Raw genomic sequence first — 12,618 nt, forward strand, 5'->3', positions numbered from 1 at the left:
GCAGCTGGGGATAGCCAGCAAATGCAGAGAAAGGAAGAAACAAATGTTTTGCAGAATTGACATAAACATATTAAACTAATTTTTAGGGTATTAGATCATGAACTTCTTTAAGAATCATCTGGGGGTGGCTACATACTAACTAATATCAGACAAAATAGACTGATGTCAAAACTCTTACAGTATACAAAGGATACAAAATCAATCAGCATAATACAACACATTAATAGAATCAAGGGGATAAAAAAGCACATCATACCAAGGGATGCAGAAAAGACATTTGACAAAACTAACNNNNACTCTTTCATGATAAAAACACTCACAAAACCAGGAGTAGAAAGCTACTTTTCGAACATGATAAAGAGTATTTATGGAACACAGCTAACATCATACTCTTTATGATAGACTGAAATCGTGCTGCCTAAGATCAGGAGTCTAAGATGCCCACTTACATCACTGCTGTTCAAATATGCCCTAGACAGAGCAAGTACACAAGAAAAAGAAATAGAAGGCATCCAAATTGGAGTGGTCAATGTGGAAATATTTTGATTTTTGTAGACATAATCCTATATATAGAAAATCCCAAAGAATTCACACACCTCCCGCTAGATCTAATGAATGAATCCAGCAAAGTTGCAGGGAAAAATATCAATATGCAAATATGAGTTGTATTTCCATACACTGCCTATAAATATTTTGAAAATGAAATTAAGTAAATTATTCTATTTACAACAGCATCCAATTAAACTGAGGAGGTGAAAGACATGGGCACCACAAATTTGCTGAAAGAAATTCAGAAAGACCTAAATAAATAGAAAGACATCTCCAGACCATGGATTGTGAGACTTAATATTGTTAGGAGAGCAATACTACTCAACGTGATCTACAGATTTTATCTGATCCTTATCAACATTTGAACGGTCTTATTATTATTATTTGCAGAAATGGAGAAGCCAATCTTCAAATTCACATGGAAATGTAAGAGACCCTGAATAACAAAAACGTTATGAAAAAGAACAGAGTTGGGTGACTCATACAACTGTGACCAATTCATTTTTGATGAGGGTGCCAAGAGCAATCAATGGAGAGAATAATCTTTTCAGGAAATGGTACTGGGGCCACTGGGCATTCATTCACATGAAAGAGAATGCAGTTTGAACCTTCCTCACACTACATACTAAAATTAACTCAAAATGGATCAATGGCTTAAATAAAGAGCTAAAAGCCAAAAAATTCTTGGAAGAAAAGAAAGGGGTAAATTTCATGGACTTGAATTTGGCAATGAATTTGTAGACGTGACACCAAAAGCATGAGTAATAAAGGAAAAACACAGATAAATAGGACTTCATCAAGATTGAAAACTTCTCTATAACGAAGAACACGTAAATAGAAAATGAAAGAACAATTTATCAGGTACAAGGTAAATATGTCCCTTCCCTCTGCTTTTCAGCCTCATATTGGAGGTCCTAGTAATTTAGTAAGACAACACAAGGCATAAAAGGAATGTAGATTAGGAGGAAAGAGAAAGAACTGTTTTTGTTCATGGCTGACATGATGGTCCATTTCAAAACTCTGAAAAAGTCAAGAAACAGATTCCTGGAACTAATAGTCAATTATAGCAATATCAAAAGGATACAAGTTCAATATAAAAAAAATCCATCCTCTTTCTTATATATCAGCAGTGAACAGGAGGAATGTGAAATTTAAAACACTATACCATTTACATTAGCACCACCAAATATGAAATCTTGGGAATAAATCTAACAAAATATGTATCAGATTTATAAGAGGAAAACTACAAAACACTGATGAAAGAAATCAAAGAACTGAAGAGTGGAGAGAAAGTCCATGTTCATGGATAGGAAGACTCAATATTGCTAGATGTTTGTTATCTCCAATTCAATCTATAGCTTCAATGCAATCCCACTGAAAATCGCAGCAAGTTATTTTGTGGATATTCATAAACTGATGCTCAAATTTGCACAGAGAGGCAAAAACCCTGAAGAGCCAACACAATATTGAAGATGAAGAATTAAGTTGGAGATCTTACGTTAGTCAACAACATGACATACTCTATGGCTAAAACAATCAAGACAGTGTGATATAAGCAAAAGAATAGACAAATAGACCAGTGTAATAGAATAGAGAGTACACCTGGACCCACATAAATTTAGTCAAATGATCTTCGACAAAGCATTAAGAAATACCATGAAAAGAAGATAGCCTTTCCAACAAATGGACATAGACCTTACCTGTTCACAAAAAATTAACTCAAAGTGGATCACAGAACCAAATGTAAAATGCAAAAGTATGAAACTGAATGAGGGGACATAGGAAAAAATAGATGAACTTGTGTTTAGTGAATACTTTTTAGAGGTAGAACCTAGGGCATGTTCTATGATAGAGTTGAAAAGTAGGCTAAATTGAACTTAAAAATTTCTGTTCTGGGCCAGAACAGTCAAGGGAATAAAAGGAGGAGCCCCAGACCAAGAGTAAATATTTGCATAGACATATCTGATAACAACTATTATTCAAAATATACACTTATGCACACAAGTACAAAACCATACATACAAAATAGACAAAGAACTCTTAAATCTCAATAATAATAATAAAAAAACCCAGTTAAAAATTTTCAAATGGGCCCCAAAGCTTACCACACCCCTGGACAAAGAAGACAGATGGCTAATAAGTATATGGAGGAGACACACCATAGAGACATTTCCCCAGCATCTACCTCAGCCTCCAGAAGGCATGCTGCCCCCTACTGGACCAGGACCGCAACTGGAACTCTCCCAGGCACTAGCACTTTTGGTCTGGCATTGGAACACTCCTAAATGACCATATGTCCCCACACCTAGAATGAGGCATGAGGATGACCCTGGTGCTGGGACCATATTTTCAATGAAGAAAGAGATTCCCACCACCTCAACTTTGCTCTTCTATAAAACATTGTTATGCATGCAAGTCCTGGATCTAGAGTTTGCTGCTACAGTATGTTTTAAGTGCCTCAAGGGCAACTTGGACTATTGTGGTAGTGGTTGAACCCTACAGCTGTCTTCACATTCTTTTGTGATTATTGAAAATGCTTATTTGGTAGAATGTGTCGTGAGATATCAGAAAAATGACTTCAAGGCCAGCAGACATGATAGATAGGAGCAGAGGGCACTGAGCTGTCCAGGGGCTATGAGAAACTTTTCAAGACAGTGAGCTCTAGGCACTGACAGGAGGGTGTAGTCAGTAAAAAGCTGACTTTCATTTCAGGGCTGTCTAGGCTTTGATGAACCACTGTGTTCACTTCCTTTCCTTTCTTACCTCTCTCTAGGAATTTGAGAATTTCATTGCCAAGTTTGGAGACTCTGGTTTTGTCCTTGTGGCCCTGGGCTCCATGGTGAGCATCTATCAGTCCCAGGAAGTTCTCAGGGAGATGAACAGTGCCTTTGCTCATCTGTCTCAAGGGGTGATATGGAAGTGCAATCCTTCTCATTGGCCCAAAGACGTCAAACTGGCAGCAAATGTGAAAATTGTGGACTGGCTTCCTCAGAATGACCTCTTGGGTAAGGACTGTAGAGATCTATTTCTCTCTTTCCATTTATGTATCTTTAGGTTTCCACTGGGCAATGCCACTAGCATGAGAAAGGGCAGCTGGTAGCTAAAGATAATCTTTAGAGGACAGGAATGGAGCAGCCAGCTGGAGTTCTTGGGAAATCAAGCTATGCTTCCCAAAAGGCTAAAACTGCCATGTTTTCTTCTTTCTTTCTATTGCAGTCCTGATACCTGCAACCAGAAATGATATTGTTGTCAGCTTGTTTTGACTTTACCATATTTGGCACAGACCATGGTTGCCCAGACACAATAGAAGAAGTTTGTAGACTCTGAGAACACATACCCGGGGTCCTGTTGCCATTATTGAGTATCTGTTAGGCCATGTGCCATTACAGACACACACTCCCACACATTTTAGTACATTCTCCTGCCCTGCAAAAAATGTACTCATGCTTTCACAAAATTGATGTTGATGGTATTTGAAGGGTGAGCCAAAATATCTGAGTGTCTAGTTGAGTAACCTCTTGTGGTTATTTAGTCCATCAAATTCTCTGGTAACATAGGACTCGTTAAGCCCCAATATGTTTTCTTTGTCCTGTGCTACTTTTTGGCGCCCCCTCACTGTCATAACCACTAACTACATCAGAGGTTCATCCCCAGATTATGGCTCACAAAAATATTGGGAACTTAAGATGGAGGGTTCTGCACATTTATTCACAAGGCATGGTATGGGGAAAAGGATTCTGATTTTCAAAGAAACACGAATAGATTCTGATGCACATCTCTGTTGATAGGCAGTGTTTGAGATGAACTCTTCATTATCAACACTTGGTTTCATTTTCTCTAAATAAGAGTGAGATGAACACACGGGAACTGGAAATTCTGAGTTGGGTGGTCCATCATTGCCCTACTTTAGAGGATTATTTTTGTGAAGTTGAGGAGAGAGCACATTCAGTGTAAGTTTGATGAATGACACATGAGATGTGATGCCAGTGAAAGTGTTAAGGCTTCAGATAAGAGGGAAGTGAATGGGCAGTGAAGGAGAGAATGTGAGACCTGGAGAGCTAGAGACAGAGACAGAGATAGAGAGAGACAGAGATAGAAAATCAGAGGAGAGACAGAGAATGTGAAACTAGGAGAGAGTAATGGAGAGAGAACAGAGAAGAGAAATAAAGAGAGAGACAGGGTGGAAAGACAAGGATGGAGAGAAGGATGGATGGGAGGAGGAATATGCCTTGCTTAGCACTATGTCCTGCAGCTTTCTCTGGGTTCTGAGTCTTAGATGGATTGATTTAGAGGACTCTCTGTCCAGTGACAAAGCCAGAATTTTGATCTTAGAATATGCACCCTTGAGTGTGCCCAAAACTAAATCAATAAATACATTTTCTCCAATATACCTTGAAATGCCTTGGTATTTTCTTCTACTCTGATGCTTTCCTTGGCATTCTGGAAGCTTTACCCTGAAATATTCTGCTGTGTTCCTGATTTGCAACAGCTCACCCACGCATCCGTCTCTTTGTCACCCATGGTGGGATGAATAGCATAATGGAGGCCATCCAACATGGTGTACCCATGGTGGGGATTCCTGTCCTCGGAGACCAGCCTGACAACCTGGTCCGAGTAGAAGCCAAAAAGTTTGGTGTCTCCATCCAGTTAAAGCAGATCAAGGCAGAGACATTGGCTCTGAAGATGAAGCAAGTCATAGAAGACAAGAGGTATGGAGGGGGCTTGTGGTCATTCAGGCTAAATGAAGATATCAAATACGAAGGGCACTGTGTGACACTTTTTTTGCAATAAAAGTTGAAACTTCCAGGACACGGAATCATATGTGTGTGATGGTTACAGCTGACCTTTTCCTCTGAGAACAAGACTAGGCAATTTAGGTAGATGCTGACATCAATTTTCTACCTTTGGTGTTGTGAAGACTCTGACCTACTTACAAAGGGTCTGTGAGAGGTCTTATATTTTGGGGTGCTTGGTACAATTACACTGTGGCAGGAGGTTGCCTTTCTGTCCCCCAATATGCCACACTGTTTCCTGCCTCAGGCCCTTTCTCAGTACTGCTCCCTAGAACATCCTTCCCTTCTCCTCACAAGGCTGGCTCCTTCATGACAGTCAGACTCATCTCCAATGTCCTCTCCTCAGAGAGGTAGTCTTTGTCTGACAGTCCTAAATGTGCTCCTCTCTCCCACCCTTTTCAATCATAATTCATTTCCCCATCTTAACACTTCTCAGGATCAGTAACTACCCCATTTCTTTCTTTTAAAATTTATTGTGTGTCCCTTACACTAGAAAGGAGAGAGTAAGCTCCTCTGGATGGCCAGGCGTGTCTCTTGTTTTCCCCTCTGCTCCCAGGGCCTAGTACAGGGTTGCCAGAAAGTAAGGTAGGATGAATTTCTGTTAAGTGAGTCAATAAAAGGGTCCATGTTCTCTTAGGTAAATTCCCATCCAGCACAAGGATGTGGTAATCTTACTAGGGTCTCAAGGACATTTACCCTGAATCAGGTGTATGGTGCATCACATATATTCCTATATACTTTTTCATTTATTGTACCATAAGTGTCCTGGGGTAGAGACTTGTCCTTACAGCTTCGTTACTTTTTTATAGTTTAGCACTTTTAGCACAATGCATGGATCTTTGCATTAGGGTCCAGTTAGAACTTTTCCATGGGACCCAGCTAGACTGTGATAAGACCAGGCTAACCACTTTTCTTGAAACTGAGTCTTCTGTGCATATGGATGAAAATGTGTGCGTGTGTGTGATACAAGGTCTCTAAGACTCCTAAGACCACATGAGTAACGCCCACCTCTGCCTCTGCCAACAGGTACAAGTCAGCAGCTGTGGCCGCCAGCATCATCAGGCGCTCCCACCCCCTGACTCCTGCCCAGCGGCTGGTGGGCTGGATCGACCACATCCTCCAGACAGGGGGTGCGGCACACCTCAAGCCCCATGCCCTGCAGCAGCCGTGGCATGAGCAGTACCTGCTGGACGTCGTCTTGTTCCTGCTGGTGGTCACCCTGGGCACCCTGTGGCTCTGTGGGAAGCTGCTGGGCATGGTGGCCAGATGGGTGTGTGGGGCCAGGAAGCTGAAGAAGGCCTGATGGAGGTGCAGTCTTGATGGGTATTTGGGGAGCCACTGGATGTAGAAGGCTTTCCCCAGCACAGGACACCCCTGGTGTCTTCCCCATATTGGCACTTGAGGGTGGTGCAGAAATATCTCCTCACTGTTTCTGCCTCTGTTTGGAAATTCTTATGAGGTAATCTTGAGATTATTTTTTCAAATTGTGGTAAAATATGTATTTTATAAAACTTACTATTTAGCCATTAATTGTACAGTCAGTGGCATTGAGCACATTGACATTATCATGGAAACATCACCACCACCCATTCCAGAACAGTTTTCATCTTCCCAAACTCAAACTCCATGCTGATCAAATAGTAATTCCTTATATGCCTGCCCCCTCCACCAGCCTCACACTCTGGCAACTCCTGTTCTACTTTCTGTGTCTATGAGTTTGATCTTGGTTTCTTGACTTGCCTTTCTTCAGTGGTCTCCTCACTAGACCCAAACCTTCAGCAGACAGCCCCGCTTTCCTCCCCACTCCCTGTCCCTAGACACAGAGCCCTGCTTATTTCAGCCTGGGTGCCTAGACACTTATCAGTCTCTCTGCCCTTTCTCCAACCTCACATTTCATGATATGACAAGATATTGGCCACTTCTTCCATATTGGGCCTTTCTCTTGCATCTCCTTTTCACCTGATCCCCAAGCTCAGGAAGCCTAGCCTCCATCCTACAGCTAGGCAGGGATGGTCCTCCCAGGACTCCACCTGTGGTCTCTGTGCTGAGTTCCCTCCTTCGAAGAGCACTTCCTTCCAGGCCTACCTTTGGGCCACAGCTGATGCTGTGGTTTTCACATTTCACTGTTCCCTTCTCAGGATTCCCACTCTTAAAATGTAGTCACGGACACTCAAATGCAGAACCTGGGCCTCTGCACGAGACTCTGGGGCCTCAGGTCCTGTGGCTATGGCAATTCACAGGACTTTGTTGATTTAGGAAAACCCATCTGCCCCCCAAATATGGCAGAGAATATCTATGTGGTATATCCTTAGGAATTACATTCGATTCCTAGTAACGTGAGCCAGAAGAAGTGTGGCTTAACCACCAGGGTTTGTGTTTGGTTGGTTTTTCTTTTTATTGACAAAACCCAGGTTCAGGCAATGGAGGGCTGGTTTGGTGGTTCTGTCGTGTCTACAAAGTTTTTCTGTCTCTTCTCCCTCCTCTCTCTCTTTCTTCATGTATATATATATATATATATATATATATATATATATATATACACACACACATACACACACATATATACACATATATATTATATATATATACACGCACACACATATATATAATATACATATAATGTAAAAAATAATTTGTTCTCTTTTCCTAAATTCCTAAATTCATCATATAGACTGCTTTTCTGGTATATGGTTTTCATAAAATATTTCATCTTCAAATGATTATTTTCTCATAATTGGTTTTCAATCTTAAATGAATTAAGTTCCTCCTTAAAATTTTCGAATATATGGTATCTCATGGGCTAAAAATATAGAAAAGGAAACGTTTAGATATATATAGTGGCCCTGGGAGGACCATAGTTTTTGATTGCTTAATTCTGGGTTTGGGAGACAGATCTTATAATAATTAAAATTTAAAAATGAAAGAGCTGCTGTAAATAATTCCTGTATCAATACAGGGAAGGCCCGCTCACTTGCCAATTCTAACAAAGCATTTTCTTTGAAGTCTGCAAGACTGGGTGTCTGGTATCCACCCACTTTGTGAATCTGGTATTGTAAGAATGTCACAGATAGTTAGGAACATGTCACGTGTAGAAATGTGTGTCCTTGGGGTGTGTGACTGTGCGTGTTTGTGAAATATGGTTTTATTTTTGTAATTCTTTTGAAACTACTTGAAATGATCTGTGGCAATAGTCTCTCAAGGACGATGTGACAGTTTCTTGTGTCGTTTTGGGGTCAACAGCCCCCATATTTCCCCCAATGACCAACACAGGGGCTGAGGGATGAGGTTTCCTAGCTGGTAACTCCCTCCCTCCCATCCCCCCCATCCCCAGCATGCTGTTCTCCCCTAACATCTGGTAATTTGTGAGGCCATCTCTTTGGCGGGTGCTTCCTCAGACCCACCCCTTTCCCTGAAATCGGACCAAGAGCAGCCAGTGAGCCATGGAGAATGATGCCTCTAATTTGTTCCCGCCAAGCATCCTTCATAGGCTTGACATCATGGTTTGAATGACATGCAAATCTGATGTCATCACTTCTATTTAAAATCCTTTGTGGCTCACACTGCATGGAATACAAGGCCTCTGTGATTTCTCCGCTTACCACTGTGGGCACAGCATCAGCTACCATCCCCTTGCCCTTTTCCCATGTCTAGCACACCTGTTAAAGAGAAATTATGTGGACACTTGTGAAACTTGTCAAGGAAGACTTTTTTCAAGACTATTGCAGCAGAGAAGAGAAACTGAACTCAACTCCACGTTCGGCAAGGATAGGTGGGGATTCATAGGCAATAAGCAGAATGAGGGAGTGTTAAAGATAAATTATTGAATAGCTCTTTTTTGAGATGATAAGCAAGACTACTCAAAGGAGGACTATCATGATAGATTTAGGGAGGACTGCAACAAGAGAGAGAGATTGGGCTCAGTTCTGAATACAACAATGAAAAGTGGGAATTTTAGTCGAGTTGCTGACTGGGGGACAGTGGATGGAAAATTACTATGAAGAAACGTCAGCAGTAAGGGGGGATTCTGGCTAAACCTACCTCACAGGATTCTTGCTGAGAGGCAGGCTAGCATGATCAAACCTCACCTGGGGAATGGTAGAGGATGAGGAAACTGATTAGCTAGAGGGAGCGATCAGATATGGAGAATGGGAGTCTGACTAAACTGACTTAAGATTCTTTCTAAATTGAATCATGTAGAGATGAAAATGCAGTTCCAATGTCAGGGTCTAGCTGAGAAAACATTCACAGGGTACTCATTATGGTTTGGTCAAGGAGAAAATCTCTGTCAAGGGTCAGTTACTAGAGCAACTTATTAGATATCAAGGATAAAGGGATTCCTGTTACAAGAAAACCAAAGTGGTCGGTTGTCAAGTGTAGAGGTATTCTCCATAACCCCGTTTAGCAGGATTCTTTGCTGGAAGTGGGCTCAGCTAGACAAGCACAGGGCTCAGCTAGACAAGCTATGGTTGAACCCTAGTCTAGAAGAATTTTCAGAGGATCCTGACTAAAATTTGGCAAAGAGTGGAGTCTTTGTCACTCATCCCAACACATTATGCTGTTTTGTAGCTCTCTGTCTTTTACCATGCTGTGTCCTCTCTCAGAAACGCCTTCTGCTCCTGTTAGAACAAAAAACTGGATGTTCTTCGATACCCACGAATGAACACATTAGTGTGGCTGGGCCTGACCACCACATCCACAACAGAACTCACTGCATCCTCTTTGAAGCATTGTTCTTACTATATTGAAACTGTTTGTTAACCTATATGTCTTTCTTTTTAGAAGCCACAAGACCCTAAATGGCAGGGATTGGGTTCTATTTATCTTCTTGGTACAGCACCTACCTGGTGGCTCGTACAAACAGTGTTGGGAAGATTGGATAGTCATTTAGAAAAAAGACAATACTAGATCCATATCTCACACCACATCAGAAAGTACACTAAATATATCAGAGATTTAATGTAAAAAAAAAAAAACAAACAACAGCACACTGGGTCTAAAAAAGAAAAAAAAAGAGGTGAATTTCTCCATAACCTGTGTGTATGGAAAGACTTTCTTTCTTTCCTTCTTTTTTTTTTTTAAGATTTTATTTATTTATTTGACAGGGAGAGACAGCCAGCGAGAGAGGGAATACAAGCAGGGGGATTGGGAGAGGAAGAAGCAGGCTCCCAGCGGAGGATCCTGATGTGGGGCTCGATCCGAAAACGCTGGGATCACGCCCTGAGCCGAAGGCAGACGCTTAACGACTGCACCACCCAGGTGCCCTGGAAAGACTTTCTAAATAGGAATAAAAAATCCTGATATGACAAAAAAAAGTTAACTAATTCAACTAACTGGACAATACTAAAATTTTTTTCATGGCTGCATCACCGTAAGTGCAGTCAAAATACAAATGAAAAATGGGAGAAAAATGTTTATAACATTCATCACATATAGAGGACTACTATTCCTAATACTTAAATATTAAAAAAACACTATTAAAATTGAGGAATGAGGCTATGGTACATGCACACATTGAGATAATAAGCAGCTATAAACTACACTGAGCAAGACAACAATAAACAATTTGTATCTGTTAAGTAAAAAAGAACGAAGTGTAAAAATATAAGTAAGCTCATTTTTATTTTTTTTAAAAGAGAAGGAGAGAATAAAAATATAAATCTATCTGCAGTCCTTTGCAAAACAAAGCAGAGGGAGAATAAACCAGAGAATCATGTGATCGATTATTTACACGGCTGCTGTTAAATGGGGTGGAAGGGCATGGAAGTAGGTGGCAGGCCTATGGATTTCTGTTTTTACAGTTTGGTTTTTGGAGGCCTGTTAGTATTTTACGGGGTAAATTTATATCCAAATCAAAAATAATGGAGGGGAAAACCTAAAATTAAAACACACAGAAACAAATGAACTCAAAATTGTGTGATATAACCCTGATAGTGGAAAAAATGAACATAATTGCATTTGAACACAGTGCTTTGACACTGTCTTGTCAATCTGAAGAAAAAAAGAACTGTGAATGATTTATTTTTTGAGTAGTCTATGAAATAGGTTTGCTATTCCCGTTTGGTGAAGCAATATATGATTACCTTACTTCAGTGAATTGATGTTTGAGCAAATAAGTAAATATACCAAAGATGTTGAGAGTCCTATCTTTTTTAAATTTTTTTATTATTATGTTATGATAGTCACCATACAGTATATCCTTAGTTCTTGATGTAGTGTTCCATGATGCATTGCTTGCATATAACACCCAGTGCTTCATGCAATACGTGCCCTCCTTAATACCCATCACCAGGCTAGCCCATCCCCCCACCTCCCTCCCCTCTGAAGCCCTCAGTTTGTTTCCCAGAGTCCATAGTCTTCATGAGGAGAAGGAAGGGAAAAATGAAGGGGGAGATAACGGAGGGGGAGACGAACCATGAGAGTCAGATTTCTCAACTTTACTAAGGGATATTACAAATATGGAAATGGAGGAGATTAATATCACCACTGCAGTGTTGGATTGAAATGGAAGGTGTCAGTATGAATTCACAATTTTTTACAAACTAAATATACACATGGCTATATAGAAAGATATGTAATATTATACCCATATCTATATCTAATATTGAATAACTATGTCCACTGAAAGGAATATAAACAGCAGTGCTTCATTGCCAATGAGCACTTCTAGCAAACATATCCAGATCTCTAAATAACACTCCCTATTGGAAGACTTCCTTGAGAAATGGATTTTTTTAAAGACAATGATAAGAGAGTACACGATGAGTCAGGAAATTATGTGTAAAAAAGAAAGAAAAACCTTGCAAATGATTGAAGTTCCACAGGAACAACCCAATAAATAATGATAGTAATAAATTATAGCCCATTGAATAAGTATGGATTCAAGTGTAAATACTGAAAATAGAGATGATGGATGATAGATAGATAGATAGATAGATAGATGATAGATAGGGAGAAGGCAAAGTTTTTTGTAAAAATATAATGCCACATGATAAAAAAGAAAATGAAGTAAAAAAAATTAATTTGCCACCATGACAATAATGATTGCTTCAGGTAGCAATATGAAAGATGATAAAATGAGTGAGTGAAATTTGGTAGGAGCAAAATATTTACACAGCTTCAGAGTGTCTCCCCACACCTTACTTCCTAATTATAAGGTGAATAATAGCAACTTCACAGTGGAGAATCTTGGTGAACACCACCTCAAACAAGGGATAGAGTTTTCATCTCTAATGACAGGACCATCTGACATCATGTGCTTCCCATTGTGATTCACTGA

General features: G+C 40.2%; 1 protein-coding gene across 2 annotated transcripts in view; it reads left to right on the forward strand.

Annotated features, from left to right (window-relative positions):
* The window catches only part of LOC103664712 (UDP-glucuronosyltransferase 3A1-like), a 32,475-nt gene extending 25,762 nt beyond the window's left edge, over positions 1-6,713 (forward strand). For both annotated transcript variants that reach the window (XM_008692643.1, XM_008692642.1), the window contains 3 exons: positions 3,323-3,554; positions 5,039-5,258; positions 6,369-6,713. In XM_008692643.1, coding sequence (XP_008690865.1) covers positions 3,323-3,554; positions 5,039-5,258; positions 6,369-6,645 — 729 coding nt within the window. In that variant the 3' untranslated portion in view covers positions 6,646-6,713. The remainder of the gene's footprint in view (positions 1-3,322; positions 3,555-5,038; positions 5,259-6,368) is intronic.
* Positions 6,714-12,618: the final 5,905 nt, after the last annotated feature.

Source organism: Ursus maritimus, unplaced genomic scaffold (genome assembly GCF_017311325.1).
Source record: "Ursus maritimus isolate PB19 unplaced genomic scaffold, ASM1731132v1 scaffold_15, whole genome shotgun sequence".
NCBI lineage: Eukaryota > Metazoa > Chordata > Mammalia > Carnivora > Ursidae > Ursus > Ursus maritimus.